At 44.5% G+C, this 26,124-nt stretch overlaps 1 protein-coding gene across 6 annotated transcripts in view; it reads left to right on the top strand.

Annotated features, from left to right (window-relative positions):
• Positions 1 to 25,648, top strand: part of sox5 (SRY-box transcription factor 5) — a 223,638-nt gene extending 197,990 nt beyond the window's left edge. For 3 of the 6 annotated variants that reach the window (XM_070991612.1, XM_070991610.1, XM_070991609.1), the window contains 7 exons: positions 5,358 to 5,522; positions 11,378 to 11,576; positions 16,098 to 16,261; positions 19,802 to 19,904; positions 20,300 to 20,473; positions 21,430 to 21,646; positions 22,314 to 25,648. In XM_070991612.1, the coding sequence (XP_070847713.1) occupies positions 5,358 to 5,522; positions 11,378 to 11,576; positions 16,098 to 16,261; positions 19,802 to 19,904; positions 20,300 to 20,473; positions 21,430 to 21,646; positions 22,314 to 22,611 (1,320 nt within the window). In that variant the 3' untranslated portion in view covers positions 22,612 to 25,648. The remainder of the gene's footprint in view (positions 1 to 5,357; positions 5,523 to 11,377; positions 11,577 to 16,097; positions 16,262 to 19,801; positions 19,905 to 20,299; positions 20,474 to 21,429; positions 21,647 to 22,313) is intronic. The other 3 variants (XM_070991614.1, XM_070991613.1, XM_070991608.1) reach the window with 3 other exon arrangements.
• Positions 25,649 to 26,124: the final 476 nt, after the last annotated feature.

The raw sequence follows: 26,124 nt of genomic DNA, 5'->3' as shown, positions 1-26,124 counted from the left end.
TCTAGTTTGAATTCAATATACACTTTTGTATCCAATGTGTTTTGAAAAGGTGTTTTAAGTCCAAGATCTTATCTCAGGCATTGAGAGGACATAATTAAATCTGCTCCAGGCCACGACCTATGGTGCCTCAGTACTTTCAGCAGGCCTCAATAGACTCACTGACTCATGTATGCAGCCCATACCGTGCACACATCTTCATACACACATACTGTCAACATTAAAGCTGCACAGAGCAACTTGCCAGTAAACTCAGAACCCCTCAGCTATCGTCTGATAGCGATCTGGGGGCAACAGCCAATGTTTTAGACCTTCTGGTGTAGCCAGCCGATATCCAGATAACAGATATTTGGGCCAAGACAGCCAAGCCGATGAGTTCTGAGATTGCATTTCGGCCAATGCGGATACACCGCTTTTGCTCTCCACATTGACTGTTTACCTTTACGCATCCAAAGACTACCCAAAGGTGATTAGTCAATACCACTCGGACTACAAAAGGAAACTAGAACACTTCCAATATCATAATCCTGTCCCTTGTGTATAGATTCTGTGTTTTGATACTGGTGGCATCAGCAGCAACTACAAGAACGGCCATATTTGTAGTAACAGTATACATAGAGAGAAGACTAAGGGGAAAACTCGAAAAGAATGGCTTTGATTTAAGTGCAGTTCTTAGAAAAATGTATTAATCTCTTAATGATATAGAGCTCTTTCTATGTTTAAAACATCCTCATAGAAATCAACAGAGTAGCGCTTATAGGCAGTGAGAGCTTAACACAGAATCCTCCATGGTTTTCAAGGCAACAGAGTGTACAAGTTTGGCATTTAGTATCTTAATCTGGGGGATGAGTGTGAAATTGTGCATTAGAGCATGTTAATCTGGCTCCCTATTGACCCTTGATATCATTGATATCATCCATATCACATAAATGGACTGAGGAGGACAGACAGAAAGATGGAATATGAAAAGAAAAACGCACTTATCCGGGCAAGAGAGGGAGGGTGAGGATAAAGGTAAAAAGGCAGAGGTACGAGAGAGGTATTTAGAAGGATGATCAGTTAAAAGGATAAACAGAGAGAAAGAGAGATGGGGGGATGGAGGTAAATGGAGGAAAAAAAGAGGATGTGTGTTAGAGATTAAATGTGTGAGTGTGCGTGTGTGTGTGTGGCGTGGTATAAAGAGGGTCGATGGAGTGGGTCAGGCATCATATGGAGAGGCAGATGTTTGAACATATTGTCCTGGATTACCGCACTGTACACCGGAGAGATGGACGGACAAACAACGGACAGGCGGTTAGAGGAAGGGAGGGGAGGAAAAGGGGGACAAAAAAAAAGACACAGGGACAGATGATAGAAGGTAAATGAGAAATCAATCGAGCAACTCGTTTCGCCACGAAACCTTATCTGGAGGAGAGAAAGAGTGCAGCAAAGCATTTTCTCCGATGCGCGAATTGCTTCAGTGTTGATATCTTCTTCTTGGCCCTAAAGGCTTGTTGGAGCTGCAAGGAAATGCCATTTTGTGATAGCAGCGTGGAATCAATGTGAAATCAATAGGCAGCAGAGATAGGTGTCTGAAGTTAGGGAAATTGTGCCTAACCACTTCCAAACGCATAATGAGTAAAGGACGTATACATCTATATAATCCTCTGTGATTGTTGGCGTGGAAGCCCACTTTATTACTGTATTGACAGTTGTGATGAAACATTTATATATAAAGTTATTGCACTTCACTATAAGTAAAGTGCAACTAACTTCTTGACTCTTTTTCAGCACTCTTTTCAACTGAAGCGAGCAAAGAATAATCGAGATGCTCGAGATGTTTGCTGAAAGAACATTCCGCAGATTTTGTGCTGTTTGTGTTTGTCCTTCAGACCGTGCCCGTGAAGGTATAAGAAAGGCAATGTAATGAGTTTATTTAAACTTGACCACTGTGTTTATCTTGTATCTATCTATCTATGTTAATTTTATTTATTGCACAGTTCAAATAGATTTCAGTTATATAAAAGGCTCAGAAACAAAAGGAACTAAATGGAAAGAGATGATGTAAAGAAAGGGAAGTCCACAGTCAGTCTGTACTTTGTTTCTTGTCTTTTTTTTTTTGTCTTTCAGTCCGAAACATGCTGGAAAAACTTGGTCAGACAGACAGGAAGTCAGACAGACATACAGAAGAAGAATCCATTAAGATCCATACAATAGTCCTCGGTGTTCATGTAAACAATAGAGCTCAGGCTGCTCTGAAGCGCCGCTAACTCTGACAACAAAGACCAGGCGAGCTGGTAATCTGACTAAAGCTGCAGATTATTGACCAAGACTCGCACGCACACACACATAGCTCCCCCCTACTAAGATGACAGGAGAAACAGCATGACACAGAGAATGGACACAGCCTGGTGTGTGTATGTGAGAGCACACACACACACACACACACACACACACACACACACACACACACACACACACACACACACACACACACACACACACACACTTCACTGTCAATAGCACTAATACCAAACAATCACCCCCATGTCTTCACTCAGAGGAACACCAATAGTCACACATCACCTTTTCACCTCTTGTCAATAGAGCTCAAGCTGCACATGCTTTCACACACACACACACAAACACACACAGTGGGGGCGTCATGTGACAAGCACACACTGACCACTAGACGTACTCACAAGCACATAGACACAAAAACACATGCGGATGTGTTAGCGCTGGTCTCACATTCGGGGATTACGGGACAGAAAACGCGAGGAGCAGGTCTTAACAGTTCATGCACACACACACACACACACACACACACACACACACACTCACACACACAGATGCGCACACACACATAGCTCAGCTCAGCATGTACGCCTGGCTAGTGAGTGACATTTCAAATTCCTTAGTCTCACCCTGCAACTACGATTGCATCCCTCCCCTCCCCACTCATTGTGTTGCTCTGTGTGTTTGTGTGTCTGCGCCCGTATGTGTGTGTGTTCGCTCCTCCGGTCACCCCAGGGGGCCTTGCGCTGTCACTTCCTGTTTGTTGACATGCATGTCGTTGTGGCGACGCTCTGGGCGCGCTCCACAGTGCCTCTGCCCTCTGTACCGTGTGTATGTGTGTGTGCGCGTGAGCATGTGTGTGTGTGTGTGTGTGTCATTGCAAGCCGGCCCATTGAGCAGGCTTTGAGTGACGGGAGCTGGCCTTGTAATGGAACTCAATTCACTCCGCAAATAAAGAGGCCTTTGAACCACTGGTCCGAATATGGCAGGACACACACATACACACACACACCGCCTGTGGTCCACTCGCTAGGGGGTTTGGCTGGTAGGGAAGGGGGGGTGGGGGGGGTATGAGGGGTGTTCATGCTCGGCTGCACCCCCTCCCTCCTCCTCCTCACCCTCTCTTCCAGGAGCCACAGTGCAGCTAATTGAAGAGAAATGAGCGAGCGGAGGCTGATCTGATCTCAACGAGCCGGTCCTCCGCGCAGCCTTCGTGTGGCTCGCCAGAGCATGACCGATCTCCCGCTGATTTCCACATCAGCAGCAGCAGCAGCAGCAGCACACCCTGTCTACTGTATGTGCCTCAATTATCATTGTTCCCTTCGGTGACTGGAACAGCAGCAGATGCTGAGGCTCTGGGCACGGGTTGCTTTCCAATAACAAAGAGGAACAGCACCAAAGGATTTGATCATACTGTCTGATATTCACTTTTCTGTGTAACTGTCCATAACCTCAGTTTCACAATTCAAGTTACCCAGCATCCTACTTCATCTTTTTGGAATGGCAGGTTTCTTATTTAAGAGAAAACTTTATTAATTCCTTAAAAGCTACAGCAAATGTTGAGTATTGTAACAGAAAACATCGCTGTTGCCGTGTTGGACAGTGAATATTGTTGTTGCAACATCTGAGTGACAGTCAGGCGGAGATTATTTCAAATTCAAATATGAGTTTCTTCCAAATAGTACTTCTTTGTGCGAGTGTGTGTGCTGCCAGTTTGAATGTCTCATTTTTTTCCCCTTGTTTGTATAAAAGGAGATAAATGTCTTTATTTAAGATAGCAGAAGAGAGTCGGTGCTAATGTGGCTGTCAGGAGAGATAGAGAGAGGTACAAACAGACAGAGAGAGAGAGAGATAGCAGTGACAGCATCTCTTCCTTGTCCATTTGCATAAACCAGCCTTTGTTTGACGCCGGTGGCCGGCAGCCAAGCACCAACAGAAGGACGGAAGTTAAACTCAAAAAAAAAAAAAAAAAAAAAAGGATGATCCTCTTCCAGAAAAATCTTCCACCAGAAATAAATAATAACAATTATAACTATTCAAAAAAAACAAAAAAACAACACATCAGTTACTTTTCGCTAAACAAGCGTTCTGCTTCTCTTCAGAGGAGGGAATGACAATTCTGAGACAACAAAACAGCGTCTTGGAGATTTGTATTAGCCGACATGAAAGTAATTGAGCTTTGCAGGATGATTTTGAGGCGGATGATGGAGAGACGGAAAGAAGTGGTTGTGAACACTGAAGCTCCTTCCAAGTTGTGAATATTATGCTGTGTCTGTTGCTGTGGAAATACTGGCCAGAGACTGTTTTGTGTGATACAATGGTATTGCATAAATATTCCCGAGTATGTTCACACCATCGCAGCTCAAGCCATAATGCTTTTATTTAATTGGAAAGTAATTAAATACATAAATAAGAATAGGGGGAACCTTTTTTTGTTTGTTTCCCGCAGCAGTTATTGAAACAATTTATCTTTATTTAAGACTATTTTATAGCGTTTTTGTGTGTTTTCGGGTCTTATTGTCAGTACACTAAAAACATTGCAGGGGCACAAGACACCTCTGGCATGTTCCATCTGGCATGTAGCTTCACAAATTTCCCTCTCTCTTTCTCTCTCTCCCTTTTTTCCTTCTCCATCATCACTTTTTTCACCTTGAGCGAGAGCCACGCTCTCCGGCGTGACCTCGATAGCCTGAATGTTTTCCCTTTCTCCCACGATGCACCTGGAGGGGACATGGCCATCTCTGGGCCTGTCAGAGAGGCTGTTAGCGCTTCTCCCAAGGGGTGAGGGAGGGGGTTGACAGTGGAGATGTCCCTCTCTATCTCTCTCTGTCACACAAACAGAGGCCGGGCCACTAATGGCCTCTTCTTCCAGAGCTTTTTAGCCGCCGTCTTCTTTTTTGTTTGTGCGCTCTCGAGTATTCATTTATTCATGTCGCCCTTTTCTTTTCTCTTTTTTTTCCCCTCTTCTTCTTCTTTTCTTACTGTCCCTACTCTCCACCCCCTCCACCACCACCGCCCCTCAATTCAACTCTGTCTGTCTCTCTGTCTTCTCTGTCTCTCCACCTGTCTGTCTGACTTCGCAGCAGTTGTATGCAGCTCAGCTGGCGGCCATGCAGGTCTCCCCGGGGGCCAAGCAGCACGGAGGAAGCCTGCCCCCACAAGCCAACCTGGGCACACACTCCCCACCCACCAACACACACGCACAGAGCGACAAGGGCCGCAGCTCCCCACCATCAAACAAGTCCAAGGTAAAGGGAAACATGACGGCTGCTGAGAGCCTGCGTGCATGTCTGTGTGTTTAATACTAGAAATGCCAGTGGATCTGGGAATTTGAGAGCTGGCCCATGAGGTCTGGGGCCAATATTTTTCCAGATTTCTAAAAAAGAAAATAACACAAAGGGACATTAAGGCTGCAAACTTTGATGTAGGAATCCAAATTATAAATAGTGCTTATTTAGCTTTTTTCAATGCAAATCAACTTGTTCCAACTCTCCAAATGAGGTTTTATTTTTCCTATTGAAAACAAATTGAAATATTTTTTACTGCAATGCCAAATTCTTTCACTTCTTATTTTTTTTCATTTATTTATTTTTCACTCAATTTTACAATTTTACGCAGACATGACCTAAGCAGTCTAGTGTATACACTTTGGCCTTTCTAGTGTTACGACAGAGACTGAAGGAGTGAATGTCTGCCTGAGATTGTGTTTCACCACAGAGCATGAGCTGAAAATGAGCGTCCAAGCTTGTTTGAACGTTGAATTGCATCCCCAATCTTGTCCTTTTTTTTTTCCAATCAAACAAGTGTCCTGAGCATCGGTCAGATCCTCATACTTGCACACGCCTTGGTACAACTTGGTCCCTGACAACGCTCACAGTCAACTCTGCAAATCAAACACCTCAACTTTATCGCCAAACTCCAGCTGGTGCATGGTCGCGGTGGATTTGAGGATGTATTGGTGTTTGTGTCGTTTTCTCGGCTGGCTGCACAATAGGGGCGAGGGGAAGCCTTGTGTCCATCCAAGTGGAATTCTATGAATATCTGGTCAGCCGTTGGGACTCTGATCGCCTCCCCCCCAGCCATACACACATAGAACCCCACCCCCACCCCACCCCCCCGCCATCCTCTGTCCACCCGAGGACCCCCCACAAGTGTAGTGGTCAGCCACAAATAAACACACACACACACACACACACACACACACAGGATCACACTCCTACAGAGTCTGACAATCAGATTTGGGCTAATCCCTCATTTTACCACGTAAATCAAAGTTTCACAACTTTTTTCTTTTTTCCTTCACTTCTATCTTTCCTTCTTTCTCCTTTTCCTCTCCTCTCCTCTCCTCTCCTCTCCTCTCCTCTCCTCTCCTCTCCTTCTCCACTTTGTTCATGACCTCTGCCAACCCCTATGTCCACAAACACACACATGCACACACACACATGCTGGACTCTAGCCCATGGCGCAGATTAAAGCTTACGGCTGACCCCAGAGCTTGCACCCCTGCTTCCTTGTCCATCAACCCCTACCTACAACTCCATCACCCACACACACACACACACACACACACACACACACACACACACTGATACCACCCTGCCCCTCTGACACACTCGACTTATTTCCATATATATGGAGTTGGGCTGACAGGCAAGTGCTGCAGCCTGTGGTGGAGGGGAAGTGGGGAGCCATAATGGCCTCCCCAGTCCAGCAGGAGTGGCAGACTGGGGAGTGGACCCACATGGCACCAGACAGGCCCCATGGAGCCAAACTGGCCAATTGATTGCACAGTTGTGCTGGTGTTACTCCCCCAGTGCACTCGTGCAGTTTGTGGTCATCAAGAGACAAACTTTGGATAAGTGCTCTGTGGCGTCTTCTAGATATTTGTCTTTCTCTCTTTCTTTATTTTTGTTTCCTTCTTTTTCTTGCCTCTCTCTGCTTCTACCAACCTCTCAGTCTCCTTTTCTTTTTTGATTTCATTCATTCAAGCTGACCACTGCAGCTCTCCCTCTCCCTCTCTCTCTCTCTCTCTCTCTCTCTCTCTCTCTCTCCCTCTGTCTCTCTCTCTGGGTGAGTGACATGTATTTTTCAGAGGTGTGCTCCCCCTGTGGGCTCTATCTCAGGTCTCTAGTCATTTAGAGACGTGCTGTCTGCCTCTGCTCACAGCTGTTTGGACTCAGGCACACACCGCTTAAGTGCTTTACCCTCGGGTGAGACACGGACACACACATACACACACACACAGGTGTTGAAGAAGACATCAGGCCAACAAGAAACCATGCAGTCCCTTCTCACACACATACACACACACATCCCTGTGCACAAATCACTGCAGCATACATGCAGCTTTCTTATTCGCAAGAGTGGATCTTTAGATGCAGGCAGGCATGCATACAGACCCATACAATAGTGCGATTCAAATTACGCACCATATGTAGCCCTTTCGCTGACATGCATCGCACACACGCAGCGGCTAAAGGTAACTAAGTACATTTACTCAGGTTTTCTGTGACCTTGTACTTCTACTCCACTGTCTTTCAGAGAAGAGTCCAGATTGAACATACAAATCAGCTCATAAAATATGACTCAGACAAAACTATTTAACACTGTATAAGGTGTGCGTAGTTTATTACCAGCTGCGTAATTAAAAAAACTGCTTGCATAGCAATTTAGATCAGGGTTCATAAACTAATAACAGATAAATATAATACAACAGTCCTGAAGAAGCCATTCCCTATTTCTCTACTTAAAAAAACTTACTAAGAGCATGAGTTTTAGTTGCTGCAGAGTATATTTACATAGTAGTATTACCAATTGTACTTGATCTGACTGTGTTTCATGCTAATTTAGAGTCAACATGCAGAGAAACAATTGGAATGGAGAGAACAAACTAAATTTCGCTTGTCTGACCAATGTTGAACAACATCTGGCATATAATAATGACATGCAACTGTCAATACTACTGTTAGAGACTTTTTTTTTTATTAAAAAAGGATTTTGGCAACAATTCTGACCTTGTTTTGTCACATAAACTTAGTTGAGCACCTTTGATAGCCTAGTATAACCATAAAGCGCAAACATCATCACGTTTGGAGTTGGCATTATATTCAAAAGTCTTGGCGTTTGTGATTTGGAATTAACTTGCCAGTAAGCAACTCTTTCAATCTGATCTGTGTTAACAAAGCTATTGTTGAGCCAATCAGTGTCCCAAAACCAGCAAAAAACAAAACAAAAACAATCAGTCTAGACTGTCAAGGTAAAGTCGTGTCTACACCAAGAGAGCATAAATAGAAAATGTGAAGTGCGTTTCCGTACTTGAGGAGTTGGTGTTTGAATCGGTGCCACACGCTGTAGGAAACAGTGTTGTATCAGCCTGAGTCTGAATTAGATATGACAATAGAATTAATATCCAAGTAGTCGCTTATAGCTGGAAGGAAGGGGCAAACAGAGGGAGGAGGAAAGACAGAAAGATGAAAGAAGGGAGGCACGCGCAAAGGTCTCGACATGGACGTTGTAGCACCCTCACCTAAACACACACGCGCGCACACACACAGAGAAACCTGCCCAGGATAAACAGTAGCGGCACACACACTTGTCCTGTTAATTGAACCGTCAGCTCCCGTGATAAGATGCAGAACCCTGATGTCACTTGCACATGTCGGCATCCACAGAAGTGAAATACAGCCCACACACACACACACACACACACACACACACACACACACACACACACACACACACACATTATTCCCCCCCCCCCCCCCCCCCCCCCGCTTCCTCTCTGTCCCTCTGGCTCTCGTTGTCACTCTGCATGTTTTCGGTCTCAAAGCTGGAGACTGTTTCATCAGCCAAGAGAGACACAAAAGCAATTGTATTAATTCAAGATTCCAAGCCTTTCAGAGGCTTTAGAGGCCTCTCACACGCGCATGTGTACACACACACACGCACACACACACACACACACACACACACACACACACACACACACACAACCATGAGATTTAGAGCTTGTTGAACAATGTCTCGCAGTGACACATACACACACATAAACAAGTCGGTCCAAGCCTCTCAGCTCCACTGTCTAAACTAATTCCTCTACACTGGCATAATGCAGGTTGGCCACCTTCCCACCATAGGATTTGGTTTGGCGCGGAGGGGAGACTCCCCCATCCACTGTACAAGAGGCGGAGGCATTATCTATTTGTAATAAATATTCAAACGCATTCTCAGCCAAAGCCCACCATAATATGGGTCAGGATTGAGAAGATCCCGCTCAGTTTTTCTCTTCTCCTTTCTCTCCTCTTCTTCTCCGGCCCATTGTCTCACTCAAGGCATCTTTGGGGGTCCTCCATCTATTTAGAAAGGCCCCCCTAATGAAGGACAATCCGGTTAGGCCTCATCGCACACGCACGCATGCACACGCACGCGAAGTGGTGATCTCTCTCTCTCTCTCTCTCTCTCTCTCTCTCTCTCACACACACACACGGGCTCGTACACACGTAGGGGCTTAATTGGAAGGGCTTAATTGAGTTGTGAGGGGCTCATAAGGCTTAGTACGACTCAAGGAGTGGGAATCAGGGAAAGTCGGCCTTAATGAGTGGATATACCACACACACACACACACACACACGCACACACACAGTACTTGCTCTCTTTTTGGATCTCACTGTATGCTGGATTCTACTTCGCCTAAGCAGCAATTAGACTAATGACCAGAAAATAAAGAAAAATCATGTCTCTATTCGACTCTATTTCAATTCAGCTGCAATAAGACCACACCTGTAATAAATAGAGATCTCTTTCATTCAGTTTTAGAAAATGTATATTTTAGAAGAATTAATATGTGACTGTCATAAAACCAAATCATGTAAAACAGCACACACACTGCATTCCTCAACCTCATAGACGCTACTGCTGTGCATCTTTTCTGGGGAGCCCATGTTGTGTCTGCCTTTTAATTGTGGAGTTTTAATTACACAGAGCGGTCTGTGTACATCTGGCCCCTCGGCGATCTAATTCCTCCCTTCCTGTCATGTGACCCTCCGAGGCTGCCCCTGATTGGATTAGGTCATCTGCAGGGGTGGTGTTGCCATGACAATTAACGCGATAAAACCCCCCCGGCGTCCTGCGGTGGTCCACATGCCGATTCATTTAGGGGCCGCTGTCTGTTACATGTACTGAGTTTATCGCTGTGGTCAGACATCCTTTGATTTAGATGAATGACTGAATTCAATGATACATACATATTAATACTAAGTCCTGTTTGACATTGTAATACTTTAATATAGGAATATTGCTGGCATCAGCAACATGGACCTCAAAACTACTTCAGAAGTTATTGATTGGTTGCTGGGGCTTTGTGTGTGTGTGTGTGTGTCTTTGATGCACAAAGTGCTGCTCCGCTGTTCCTTCCACACGCTCCCATGTTCACAGCCATGGAGGTCTCTTGTTTCTAATGGAGCAAGTGCACATTGAAGTGGCAGACGGGCCTCTGTTTGGTTTGCTGTTTGATACATTGAGATGTCACTGTGTCTTCAGACTCTCACAGCTGTAGAGGACGTCTCAGGGAGGTGTTATTCTTTGTCCAAAGACAGACACAGGTGTCCAGTGTAGCTCTGAGAATGATTTCAAGGCATTTTCTTCTCCTCAGGTGCTTGATTGTTGCTCATGCCACTGGCCTTGTTTGGAGCATGTGGAAGAGCAGCATTACAGTGCATGTTTACTGGAGCCTGCATGTGGAGTGTGCACATGCATGTGCATGAATGTTCCCAACTTTTGCTGTGATGGGGAGTCAGTTGTTTTGCATGTGAATGTCAGTGGTTTGCACCAGAGTATATCAGTATTTACTTTTGTCTGTGCTGTTAAGTGTTTCGCTGATGATGATGAGCTGTTTGGATGCGGGCAGTGGCATGCACCTTTTCATCTGTCCCACCAGGCTTGCCTTAGATTGCTGTGCATGGGCTCCCGTTTAATTGGTACGTGTTAAAGCCTCAATTGCGAGTGGTCTCTGTGAGGAAGGGGGAGGGGTCCCCCCCCAGCCTCCCGCTTCCAAATTCCTACGGTGGTCACAGCAGGCGAAACTGTGCTGTTTTGGTTTTTGCAGGACAGTGAGGGTGCACAGCCACTGAACCTGTCGGCCAAGCCTAAGGCATCCGAGAGCAAGTCACCCAACTCCCCCCCAACTTCCCCACAGGTCCCTGCTGCTGCTGCCGCCGCCACCAAGCTAGGCCATGCCGGCTCGATGAAGCACAGCGCCGCCCCCTCCAGCATCGGAGGACCACCGACCAGAGTCAGCTCAATTGGTAAGTGGACTGGCGAATCCATCACATGCACACACAGGACAATGCGTCATCTTTGAACAAACCCAGCTAGCTACTTTGCTACAGCCATGAAAAATAATGCCAGAAAAATGGCTCGTGCGAAATCTGCGAAAAACATGCAAACAATGCCAGGCTGGAGGAGTGAGGAGAAGGGAAAACGGCTATTTACTCATTATCATCACAACCAATTGTTGGTTTCTTTGTAGATAAAAGAGCTTGGTCTGTACCAGCTCTATATGGAAAGTGTCCTGAGACAACTTCTGTTGTGATTTGGCGCTATACAAATAAAATTGAAAAAAAAAAAAATTGAATATTGTTGCTACAACAAAGGTGATAGAAATCAGTCAGATGATCAGACAGGTCAGGTGTCCCCTGATCTCAGCTATTCATGCGGTGAATGCTTAACAAACACTTGTGAATGCTCTGATGTATTGCACACAGAAAATAAAATGTTCACTTTGCAAATTCCTCCCGTTATGACAGTGTGCATCTTTAAGGAACATACTAATATCCTCGCTGGTGGTGGGGTTGACAAGAATAGCATTTTCCTCGTAGTATTGCCATTGTTGCTAGTGCCAGTACCATAATCATACCCGGCCATATGCACGCATACATAAAATATGACATAAATGAATCACCATTTTGTACTCTTAATCCATTTTTCACGCAACACTGATAGTTCAAATATTACACATATGTAACAGGCTATAATTAGTGTGTTTGTGTTTTTCTTCCATGTCGCTATTTGCCTGCGGGCTGCTTCATTGTTATGTGTTTATTAGTGACTGAAAGAGACAGAGAGACATAGGAGTGAGGGGAAGGAGGGAAGGAGAGAGAGAGAGATGGGGATTAGCACTGTTTTTTTTTTTTTTTTCTGAGTGATGAAGCGGGGGAATAATAAAGAGAGGAGCGCATGACAGACAGGAGGTATCACCAATGAGATTAGACAAGGCTCTTACATGAGCCAGGACAGCGCAAACACCCAGCATTAATGACACAATGACAGCACACACACTCAAACACACACTCAAATGCACACAAAAGCTCCCAATCCCACCTCCTCCTCCTATGCAATAGGCAGTTAGTAATTTTTTTCTGACTTCTTGGCTAATCTCACTGTTTTTCAACAAATCGGCGGATTTAATATCAGATTAGTGGATTTGCGGTCCCAGATGTTTTTTGTTCAGGAAAATGGATTACAGTGTTTAAAGTTTGTGTGTGATCCCCGCTGAATTATTTGTGTGTAGAGACCAGCGTGTTTTGTGCTGCAGATCCCAGTTCTGTTGTAGCTCAGGGTCCCATCTGTTGCCACTGAGGTTAGACGCTCACCAGCACATTTGTTATGACAGTTCATAGTCGTATTAGGATTCCTGTTACAAGTTCAGAGGGGATAGAGAGGGCAGACAAATTGGAAAAGGGTCCAGAGGCGGTCGTTTTGATGTGGGACTGTGTGTGTGTGTGTGTGTGTGTGTGTGTGTGTGTGTGTGTGTGTGTGTGTGTGTGTGTGTTTGTGTGTTTGTGTGTTTGTGTGGGTGGGTGGTACAGAGTATGAATGTGTGTTCAGGTCATTTAAATTCAGACAGGAACAAGAACAGACACACATTTAGTGGAAATTAAAAAGGTGACAAAATTCTAGTGAGTGATCCATTGCCCTGCAATGTACGTAGAACTCAGAAAATCTAATCATACATTCATCCACTTTACATCACACGTACACATTCTCTGTGTTTTCTCTCTGGAATGGGACATACTGGAACTCAAAGGGTTGTTTGAAACGGTGACAGTTTCACTTTGAAATTTTCTATATAGTTGGCAGTGGAGGAATATAACTAAAAATATATTTTCCATTTTAGTCTTGTTTGGGGGGAAATGTTGTACTGTTTACATACAGATCACAATTTTACATGCAAAACACATAAAATATGGTGCATTTTTGCAAAGTAAACCAATTTAGATATCAATGCATATGCACAGTAATATGCACAGAACCCCAATTCCAAGAATTAAGACACTGTGTAGAACATAATGTGATAATTTGCTAATTCTTATTGACATAAACTCACTTGAAAACAGTACAAAGACAGTATATTTAATGTTTTACCTCATCATCTTTATTGATTTTTGTAAATATTTGTTTATTCTGAATTTGATGCGGAAATAGCAACTAAAGACTGGGAAAGATGTGGAATGCTCCAGAAACACCTGTTTGGATCATTCCACAGGTGAACAGGTTCACTGGTAACAGGTGAGAGTATCATGATTGGGGATGAAAGGGGCATCCTGGAAAGGCTCAGTCGTTCACAAGCGAGGATGGAGCGAGGTTCACCACTTTGTGAACACATGATTGGATGAAGGATATTACTACATGAGCTCAGGAACACTTCATAAAACTGTTCCTAAACACACTTTGTTTGGAAATGATTGCATTCTGTTTTTATTTACACCCCAGCTTTTCAGGGTCGTAAGAATATAACACTCTAAAAGGTTACAAGCACTTTATAACTTAAAGTACTCATTTTTGTAGTGATCAAGGTCATTTGACTTTAAATGAGCCGGTCCTCGTTTAAACTACACTCCATCAGTTTTGCATCACTTGTAATGAGGCACAGTATTGTATAAATGTGTGTCATAAAGACTTACGCCTGGAAAAAATGGTGCATACAAGCTCATAAATAAGTGCAAAACAGCAAAAGATCCAACTGCTCCTGCATTGTTACAGCGTTTATGCTCACTAAGGCTTTTAGAGAATCTGGGTCATATCTGCAGGTGAACAGAAGATTAAACGAGGTGCGTTTTCACTCGCCTCACCTTCCGCTCCCTCTCTCCATGTTTGTCTGAATGAATTTTGGTTCCTCTCTGCTGACTCCTCCACAGCACACCTCTCTCTTTCCCAACACCTCCCGAGCCAAAGGCGCGTGTCTCCTCCTCATACTTCACCCGTCATCCATCCATCTACCCATCTCAAACCAAACTGAAGGCCTGTCAGCGCCTGCAACTTCTCCCATGATCACACATTTGTCTTTGTCCCTGTCATGAAACACTGCAGCCCCCCCTGACCTCCCTGCCGGAGTGTTTTTTGTGCTTGAAAGTGTATTGCGCCTGTCTGTTGAGATTTGGCGCTCAAAGAGAGACAAAACTTGTGTGTGCAGACTGAGAGAGAGGAAATCCTCCTCCCCTTCTATCTGGGTCACATTCACTCGTCTGGATGGTTGGCATCGCTGTCAGTTTAAGCGAGACTCACACACACATTTGCAAGCACAAGAATATCTCTCTGCCCCCCTTCCTCTCTTTTGACTCCAGATTAAAATTGACTGCCACCCGATTCCATCGCCCTCTCTGCTCTCCCTCCTCTGTCCTCTCTCGACACCCACCACCACCCTTTTTTGGCCCCGCTCACATCCAGATTTTCCAGTTATGACTTCTGAAAGAGTTCACGGCTCTGTCATTACCAATCTGAAGCTGGTAATCTGGCCTGAGATGGCATTAGCAGCGCGGATTAGAGCTGATAAAGGCCCCATAAGCCAGCCACAGCTCTTTGTTAAGAGCTAACCCCACTGATAGAGAGATGCGATAGCTGCCTCGCACATACACACACACACAGACACACAGTCAGAGCAGATGCCTCATCGGCGGCTAAGCTGCGGAAATAATACAAATAATATGCGGCGAGGAGGAGCGGGGAGATGTGATCTGTGTGGTGGGACAGATGTTCTCAACTGGGGAAATTAGCAGGACTTTTTAGCTGTAATAAGAGTCATCTGGCCACCTCGCTATGAAGTGGAAATGTGAGGGTTCAGATGTGTGTGTGTGTGTGTGTGTGTGTGTGTGTGTGTGTGTGTGTGTGTGTGTGTGTGTGTGTGTGTGTGTGTGTGTGTGTGTGTGTGTGTGAGAGAGAGAGTGAGTGTGTGAAAGGTGGGTGTTTTAATGGGATTTAAAGGAGATGTCCAGGGGTTGAGGTTGTGAGTGAGTGGCTGTTTATAGTTTATAGTTTGTTTTTGTCTGTCTGTTTACGGCTGAGGGCAGGTGGGGAGGCGGTGGGCAGCTTGTAGCAAGGCTAGCCAGGGGCACACTCTGACTCACACACCCAGCTCGCCAGTCAAGTGGTCAGTGTTTGAGTGCGAGTCTGAGAGGGAGACACACACACACACACACACACACACACACACACACACACACACAGATGCCCCGGCAAACTCCCCTCGTCAAGTGTATGTTAATGTCTTTACCTCATGGTTCAAGGGAAGATTTTTTTCTGGATGAAAACCTCCTGCCTACTTCCCAAACTCACAAACACACACACACACACACACACACACACACACACACACGCACTTATCCAACTGTAAATGCTATCCCAAATATCTCTGTCATTGTTCTCTCTTATTTAAATATCCAAACACAGCAGCTAAAGACACATCAACAGTTTTACTCACCACTAATGCAAACCCAAATGAATTTCTCGTCCTCTGTCCGTGTCCGTCTGTCTTTCCGTCTGCGTCTCAGCAGACTTGCTGTCGTCGCTGTCCTCCACAGCATACCTGAGCGACCACGAGTCGGCGGCCAAGGCCCGGCAGATGAAGGAGCAGCTGAAGAGGGAGCAGCAGATCCTGGACGCCAAGGTTGCCGCCGTCAGCAACCTCAGCCTCAACAATGGACGCTCGGACAAGGTTGGCCACTTTAAATCACATCTATGTAGCAACACGTGGTACCGGATGGTGCTGTAACCTTAGCAACAGGCGACAAAGTGTGACAACAGCCCCGAAGGATTAAAGGCACGGAAATTTAGGTTTTTCTCTGTATTGCTCAGTTTCCTGAGGACAACAACAAATGGCGCTTTCTCCACATTAAAATCTGGAACATAAAGTGGTGCTTATTCACCACCAGCAGCCATCGTATTTTGTTCTCATGAGATATTATGGACGCAAAGTGTGTTACAGCTTCACGAGTTCAACCTCAAGTCACAACAGCAAAAGTTCAAAAGGTCAACTGTCACTTTAAATGATGCGATATAATACGACATTGTATTGTGTTGACGTATTGCACGTCCTCTTTAAATGTCCGCATTAGACCACTTGTTTAATTTGAAGTCTTTATTTGTATTTGTTCTGCTGAAACACACTGCTCGCAGTTTTTATTGATGCATTTCTTTCTTGCATCCGTTAAAATGTAAATTACATTCTAATTATTATGATTCCCGCCGATCAACAGCATCAGTAGCAATGTGTGGATGCCCTGATGAATTAGAGTATTATCTCAAGAGAAAAAAAATACAGCCGATTCTGAAGGTCTAAATTCATTTCTAAACAAATGCAGGAAAAATGTCTCCAAAGTCAACACAGGCTGCACCGTCTCATTGTCAGCGTGTAATAATTTGTCTTGCCATATGCCATCCGCACTGCACTATGTAGGAGGTAAATCGGTGTACAATGTGCTCGCTGAAATGTGTTGAAGCTAAACAGGGCCAGATAAGGTAAAACCAGAGGCGTCGCAGAGGTAATGAGTGTGTCTGTGAGGCGCACTGCAGGGCTACACGCGTGTTTATGTGTGTGCGTGCGCGTATGTGCGTGTGTGTGTGTGTTTGCGCCTTGTGTGTGTGGCAGAGCGGAGCGTCGGGGAGACGGTAATGTGAAGTGACGGCGCCGGCTCCTCGGCAGCGTGGCTAAATTGTGGTTATTTGTTAAACACATTGGGAGTCAGCTGGTGCACGCGCACGCACGCACACACACACAGTAACAGTGTGCTTGAAGCATCTGAACCGCTGACATTCAACAGCTCTATCTGCCTCTTTCTTGTTTTTTTTACTCTCTCGTCTGATTTGTTTCAAACAGTCAAACCCACACTGATCTATATATTCAGCCCAGGTGGTTTGTACGCATTCAGAGTGTAAATGTGGAATATACTGTAGATACAGTGTAAAAGCTTTAGTCTCACAGCCAATTAGATTCAGACCAGCGGAAGTCAGGGAAATTGATTAATTCTGCTGGGAGGTGAAGGAACATTGGGACATTTTTCAGGAGCGTATTTTACAGCTTGTTCCACACATTCATTCATTTTTCCTCCACCGCAGGGAATAGTAAAATACTAGAAATCATTTTGCTGCATCATTTTTATCATTTTGTGTTCGTTCTTATCTAATAGCACACACATTGTATAAGAATTCAAAGAAATGAGATGAGAAAATAAGGCTTTCTTTTATCATCTCACACCAGTTCTAATGGTGGAAATGAATTGTTAAGAATTATATCAGCCTCACTCAAGAATATATTTTTTACCAGAAAATATATTTTTTCATGTAAAACTACTGTTGAGAATAGATGTTTTTTGGCACGTAGTGTTTAATATGATAGTCGGTTTTAATCTAAAATCCTGGAATTTCAGATGCCTCTCTCGCAGCCCCCCGACGCCACGCGGCACACACTGACTCCTGTTTCCCCGGCCCTTTGGCTTTGTGCTGCATGAGTGTGAAGCCGGTAGATACAACAGTGTCATCTCTGACACACTCAGAGGATTAGTTTTGTCGCTACTTTGTGTCTCGGCTCCAGTGTCAGCCATTCAATCCACTTTTCTTATGTACTGTACTGGGGCTTAATGTCAGACTAGCCTGTCATCCACTCTGTCTCCCTGTTCATCTCCGTCTCTGTCTCACACACGCACGCACACACACACACACACACACACGCACACACACACAGCAAAAAGCCTTTTGTAACAGCTAATTGAAGCATGTAATGTGTGAGATATATCTTTTTTTTCCTTGAACGACGTTTTAATGATCTGAGCGTTTGTGCGAAATGAGGAAAATTCCTAAAACCTTTCTGATTCACCTGCAAAATGACCAAATCATTCGAACCCCCTGGCAGATTATTGATCATTTATTAAAACATAATACATTCAGAATAAAATGACTTGCAAAAAAAACGACAACAACAAAAAAGATCCTTTCTGCAGCGTGCCTCTGCCTCATATTCTCCCTCTGCCCTGCCTGTCTTTTTAGCCGTATTTATTCCATTCTGGGGGGAAATTATCTCTAACAATTAAACTCTGCTGGACTAAAAACAGAGGAAATGCATTTCATTATCATTCTGCCCTCCCTCCATCCAGCCAGCCAGCTCGCCAGGGTCACATGTAAATGGAGAGGGACACTTTTTGGAAGGTTGTTTTAGAAGACGACAGTGTTTTGGGTACCGCTCCTAATTGTATAATTAAACTGTAAAATGCTGGCGCTGGCGCACCGCGGTATGTGAGTGTGTGTGTGTGCGAGCGTGTGTGTGTTCGTCGACAGTCAGGTTCCAGCGTAGAGTGCGCCGGCTGCTTGCATTAAGCATGTAAATGCTCAGTAAATCAGCCTTTTATTGGTTGTAATAAATACCCAGGGGGCCGTGCGGCGTGGCCTCGCTCTCGTCCGCGCTACACTCGCTCGTTCTCTCTCTCTCTAATGCGTCGACCCTCGGGGGCCTCTGCAAGAGAGAGGCAAGCCGCTGCACTCCACTCTCGCAGGTGGCTGCCAGCAGCGGCTACACACACACACACACACACACACACACACAGACACACACACACTCAGGCACACACATATTATATACAGTATACACACCAAACAGTAAACATCCAAATAGGACTAAATGTAATCAGCTTTCTTGCACATGCAAACATGCACACAGATGTGTGTTCAAGCATGCAAGCATACAGCACTCTAACAATTTGATGTTGACATTAACATTTCCGCAAATTTACATAGAAACAAACCAAAACATAAACTGACTGCTCAAACCGCCGCTCTCATTCCTCTCCGTTTGGATCCGCCGTATGAAAAAGTGATTATTAACTGCTTTATTTCAGATTAAAGGGAAAATATGACGGATTCATTCGTACATCTTTAAAACTGATTTTCCTGTTAACAGACTGGCTCCAGGCCAACAGACATCTAATGTGATTTTTTTTTTTACTATTATTATGATTTTCTATTGTTGAATTAAACAATCGCTGTTTTCAGTCTTAACTATGAAATAAATCATGTCACAGATTAAAAACCTGAAGGCAAAAAAAAAATCCATTTAAAATCAAGTACGAGAACGATGATGTGTTTGAAAGTAAATTGGACAATTATTCAGCACCACTACGGGCCCGTGGCTTCACTCATTCATACATTCACACTCACTGACTCACTCACTGACCGACTGCAACTGTCCACTGTTTGTGTTGTTTAGGACAAGGCTGCCTTGGAGAGTCTGAGTCAGCAGCTGAAGCAGCAGGCGGAGGAAAAGTTCAGCCACGCCATGCTGGACTTCACCATGAGCGGAGACTCTGACGGTAAGCACACGCACACACGCACGCATGCAGGTGAGAAAAAGCGTGTGATTTTATTTTATTTTTTTGTAATTACTCTGAATAAGGATTGGAAAATGTGACTCTTCTTACTTTCTGGAGTTTCATTTTCCATCAACAACATGCTGTTTTGAGGGTTACTGACGATATATTTTTTATATAATTCTATGAATTTTAACATGGCTTATTTAAATTCAGAAGCAAAAGAATTCAGCCCATTGAGGAAAACTCTAAATCTTTCAGTTTATGTAAAAAAAAAAAAAAAAAAGTGAAATCTCATTTGAAGGTCATCTTTTTACTGTCTCTTTTGCGTCTGTATTTGTTGTCAGCGTGTTTGACTTTTTATCCGCCTCCCCTCACCTTGCCCTCCTCCCCCTCAGGCTCCCCCAGCGTGTCAGAGTCCAGAATATTCCGGGAGGCTCGGGGTCGCGGCAGCACTGAGCCGCACATCAAACGGCCGATGAACGCCTTCATGGTTTGGGCCAAGGACGAGAGGAGAAAGATCCTCCAGGCCTTCCCCGACATGCACAACTCCAACATCAGCAAGATCCTCGGTAAAACACACACACACAGAGTCAGCTTTGAGTGACGGGTGCTTTTGCCCCACTCGTGTCCCCTAACCCATGTACTGCAGGTTCTAGTTCCCCCTTTCTCACACACACACACACACACACACACACACACACACACACACGCCCACGGTGATTTCATTACAAGCGGTAGCATCGCGTAAGCGGCTGTTAATGAACGGCTGGGGAGAGCACGGCTCCGACAAATGATGATATAATTCATTATGCATTAAACAAGCAGCGCGAGGCCGCCTGACATTTCCCCCAGACCGCCGGGATCGGCCCTGACATTTTAAAGAGCTCCTAAGCGTTTTATAACACAGGGAAATCTGGTTTTAATAAGCCCCCCCCCCTGTCTCTGTCTCTCTCTCTCGATTGCTAACAGATCGCGGAACAGAGAGAGAAAGACAGAGAGAGGGACCAGCCAAGTGCTGACAGCTTTTACCCATTAAACATACAGTAGTCAAGTGCAAATTCAGACCAGATATGAAACACACAGGGGAAGACATGCTCAAGATTACACCCACACACACACTCGCTCACACACACATGCAGGGCTCTGATACTGCAAACCTCTGAGCCAAAACTGAGCCGAGAGAGACGACGGCAGGTTAAGTGAAGTCTTCATTTGTTTAGATGAGCGCCCGTCGTCCTCGCCGCTCTCTTCATTAACCCTGTTTTCTGGCTCCGTGGGTGAAACTTCCACCAGCGTGAGTGTGTGCGTGAGTGTGTAAGCGTCGCTTAAATGCTGTCACACGTGTGTCAGTATGCACATGTGATGTAGAGTCACACATGCCACACATAGTTCCTCACATGCAGGGTAATTGCCGGCGTACATGCTGAATTTAAATAGCTCCTTCAAGCTGATTTTGATCATTTTGTTCTATATACGGATCATAAACCTCCAAAACTGACCGTCATGATGCTGCGTGTCTGTCCAGGCTCACGCTGGAAAGCCATGACCAACCTGGAGAAGCAGCCCTACTACGAGGAGCAGGCTCGCCTCAGCAAGCAGCATCTGGAGAAGTACCCAGACTACAAGTACAAGCCGCGGCCCAAACGCACCTGCCTGGTGGACGGCAAGAAGCTGCGCATCGGCGAGTACAAGGCCATCATGAGGTCCCGCAGACAGGAAATGAGACAATACTTCAGTGTGGGGTAAGACTGCTGATGAGGGGGACTGTTCTTTTTTTGTGTGTGTGTATGTGTGTGTGTGTGTGAGTGTGTGTGTGTGTGTGTGTGTGTGTGCATGTGTTATAAGATAGCAACTAGTTTTATGCGTCAAGCAGAATTCAGTATTTGTTATTTTACTCTATTTTAATTAATCACATTTCATATTTCATGTCAGTTTCAAGGAAAACTAAAACTAAAAACAGTAAAAACTTTTACATTGTTTCCATAAATGTTCAGTAAATCAACACCACCCACAAGCTTTGAAATCATTTCTCTAATTTTTCAGGTTATTGATTTCTTTTTTCTAACAATTATCATTTTTAAGTCATTTTTTGTTGTTTGTTTGCTTTTAATTTGCTTTTAATTTAAATTTCAGGTCTAAAGTTTCCTGATGATGAAGCTGATGTTTTTGTCTTTTCCTTTCTTTTAAACCTTTTATGCTAAGCTAAGCTAACCGTCTGCCAGCTGTAGCTTCATATTTAGCGTACAGAGTGCTATTGATCTTCACATCGAACTGACAAGAAAATGAATAAGTGGAATAAGTGGAAGAGGAAAAGGAAGGCGACCACTGCTAGAGAAGGCATTTCAGCTTGTTTTTAAACCTGACCACAGCTTGTCTTGTGCTGAAATCCGTCTTGTGTGTGTGTTTCAGGCAGCAGGGCCAGCTGCCCTTGTCCTCTGCGGGCGTGGTTTACCCAGGTGCCCTGTCCATGGCAGGAATGCCTTCACCCCAGATGCCCTCAGAGCACTCGAGCATGTCCAGCAGCCCGGAGCCCAATGCCAACCACCACCAGACCCCCCACATGCCCAGCCTGAAGGGGGACGAGCCACGAATCAAGGAGGAGGAGCTACGGCTGGACGACAGCAACGGCGACGTGTACGACGACTTCGACTACGAGGACGAAGAGGCCGATTACGCCAGCGACAATGACAACCATATCACCCAATAGGACGGCGCGAGAGCCGGCCTCTCTTTTTTAAGCCAATCACAGCTGGTTAACCCCACACGACCCCAAACCCCCACCGATCAGGAAGAAGACTTTCTCTTTTTGCCAATCACCTTGAGTCCCGATCTCACAACACCCGCCACCCTCTCCCCCTCCCCCGACTAACATGGACTCTTTTAACAGAGCCGGACCCCCTCCTCCCACTGGAGTCCTGATACCAGCATCTGATCAATCAACTGAAGCACAGGACCTGTCACTCACACTGACTGTTACACAAACTGGAGTCTGGGAGGAAGAGACGACCGAGCCAGCCCTGAAGCTTGCTGAGGAATATTCAAGTACTACTGCAAGAGTGTCATGCCACGAGTGAGGAGAAACAAAAGTCACACTCAGAAAGCAACCTTTTAGACCCGTTTGTAGAAAAGGAGACGTTTTAAACCGAAAGACGGAGCAGTGGACCTGTCAAAGGCTAACAGACGACACTTTAAGATGGCGGACCTGTTTATTATCAAGAGACACTTTTAAAAAAACAGCTTTTTTTGTTCTTTGGTTCTATAATATTCTCACTCAGGTACACGGTGCCAATAAGTGGCTTGTGAATGTGATTTGTTGTTTTTGTGCTACAAGTTTGAATAATAATAGAAAAAAAGAGACATTTCTTTTTTTCCCCTTTTGTTGTAAAGCACCTGAAAGACATCAGACATGTTTATTTTTAACGAGAACATATCTTTTCTTCGACCTCGCAGTGTGCTGTTAGCAGTTCGCCCCTTTTTTCTCTGTGTTTTTGGGACTGCCCCCCACCCCCATTTAGAATCCGATGGGATGGTCCAGCCAGGACTGACCAGCGCAGCATGGACTGTCCCACTTAGAGAGATTTTCGTGGGGGGAGACTGGGAGTCGCTCTGGCGTCACGGAGCAGATACGAAAGCACTGTGTTGTGAGACAATCCACCAGTTTTCTTCTCGCTCCGTCCCTTATATCTTGATCTCGTCCGGGACGAAACATCAGCACGACTTAGCTCGAAACATCCGACAGTGTGAGTGTGTGTCGGTGTGTGCCGTGCGTACTCATTCATCGGGCGTATGCGTCAAATCTAGCTCTTCTCTTTCAGTGTGAGCAGGATGCAGAAAGACAGGCAACTTACACTGCTGCTGTTACTTAACTGTACCACACACACACACTCACACACACACACACACACACACACACAACTGTTGTTCTGTCCGTCAGTGTTTTCCTGCTCCCTCCAATCAACATCCTGCTGTCCCTTCAGTGGGCGGAGCCGAGGTGAAGTCAGCCAGTCAGTGTTTCTGTTTGTATTTGAATACTGTATTTTATTATTTCTCTTCAAACTGCCTCTAGTCTAATAATATTATTAACAATAATTATAAGGATGGTCAGCGTTTCCTAAGTTTAGTAAGTTATGTACAGTATAATTTATTTTTCTCCTCTTTATCTGGTTTTTATGACCATATGAAACTATGACAGTCAATGAAACATTATTCTATTTAGCTGGTAGGTATTTAGAGCTAAACAAAAGTTGTCATTTTACCTTGCTTTGTTTTGCATTCTTATGTTCCCTTCTTTTTTGATGCGTTCGTTTTGTATTAATCCTGCGGACGGGTGGGCGGGCGGAGTTAGGACAGCGAGCTGGACTGACAGACTCGACGCCAGCCCTCCTCCGAGCTGAAGACATAACCTTTTCATGTCCAAACCCATTTCTAAAAAGCACTCAGACTCTGTGCAGTCAGAGAAAAAGAAGAACATGATTTTTTTTATTGTTATTATTATTTTATTTGTAATGGTTATTCTAATGTATAATGTGAAGTTTCCTCTCTTTTATTTTGCTCTTTTTTTTTTTTTGCTTTTTTTTTTTTTTTTTTAGAAATCAGTTTTTTCACTTTTGGAAACTGTTTTCTGTGAACAAAGAGTCCCGTCCCCGTTTACTAGTTTGGCCGCCTCACCGGCACACAGTGGAGCATCTTTGGCTCGGATCCACACACATAAACATGCACAGACACAATCACACACACACGCTTTTAAAATGAAGAGATTATCATGACAACCAAACAAATCCTATGCTGTCCTTTTTCTGTTTCTTGAAATCTAGAATTCTAGATTTAAAATCCTGTACATATATTTTGTTTGGTGTTTTTTGTTTTGTTTTGTTTTGTTTTTGAAATCATAGGAAAGCAGTGTTTACCGTGATCCACCAAGGGTGATCCACTGTGTGTGTGCATGTGTGAGACGACCGGGCGGATCTACAGTATCTTTAAAGTCACTTCTCATCAGGAGCCCTTTGCTTTGTTTTAGCTCCACGCGACACTACAGGAGCCATGACTACTCTTCAGGTGTGCTGCCACGTAGTGATGCCCACAATCATTCTCGCTGTAGATGTTCGCTACATGCCACATAATGAGCCTCTGGGTCTTAAGTTTGCTGTATAGTCACCCCTGTTATCACACCATGGTTCAGCCTGATGCTGGAGAGAGGGGACTAGGTGGGTCAATCCATTTTTAGGTAATCAGGTGGGTGGGTGGGGCATTAAGACGTCAATCATCCCTGCTGGCAAGGTCTGTCCCCATATCAAGACAATGTTAATGATGATGATGATGATGATGATGATGATGATGATGATATTATTTAAGACAATCAAAGTCATGAGTGGAGCTCAAAACAAAGTAAGAATTATAACAATTAAAAAAAAATATCTTACCATCTCAACTTGAAAAATCAAGAAAGATAATTATGTAAATATAACATAGAGTTATAGATTTATATTTTGTTCATAACACAGTGTAATATAAGTTGTATATTTCTTTTTTCTCTCCCTACTGTCTCTTTTATTGATGTTACCCATGCCACAGAAAAGCGGAGTCGCAGTACTCACACAAAAAAAATGAAGAAAAATATCAAAGAAATAAAGAAAAACAGGAAAAAAAAGCCGTGGGCTGCCACCACCATCTGTTCTAAGTTCACTTTTTTTTCAGTATTACTGCCAGACAAGGCTCTAATAAAGACAGCAATGTGTTCGGTAAAACTTGTGCTGGTCCTGGTCACTTCTTTCCTCCACACATACATTCACACAATGGCTTTACAGTTCCAACATATTCACATAAACATGCAAATATACTCTGCCATGTGCTTCTTTTTTTGAGACGATACAGCAAGACCTGCAGAATAAGACCCGCGGAGAGGACAGTGAACGCATCCACACGTGTTTGTGCGATATTAATAAAAGCCAAAGGATGTACAAAAGAGTAGGTGCGTTTAATTGAAATACGTTCAATCAGCTTTTCACACTATAAACACAAATTCATATTAATGTTCATCCAATTCTGACGTTTTCCACCTTCTGTCACCGCTCAGCATCACAATGTGAGCCATCAGGGCGGTGACACCGCCCGTGTGTCACCGAACAATTCAATCATCTCCATAACAACGTGTTAATTATGGGAAGTCCACCTTCTTGCCCCTCCAATCAGAGGGCCAGCTGGGAGACGCGCGGCCGAATCA

This window comes from Chaetodon trifascialis, chromosome 22, assembly GCF_039877785.1.
Source record: "Chaetodon trifascialis isolate fChaTrf1 chromosome 22, fChaTrf1.hap1, whole genome shotgun sequence".
Lineage (NCBI taxonomy): Eukaryota > Metazoa > Chordata > Actinopteri > Chaetodontiformes > Chaetodontidae > Chaetodon > Chaetodon trifascialis.
The sequence above is the reverse complement of the archived record's forward strand: the minus strand, read 5'-3'. Positions and strand labels throughout refer to the sequence as shown.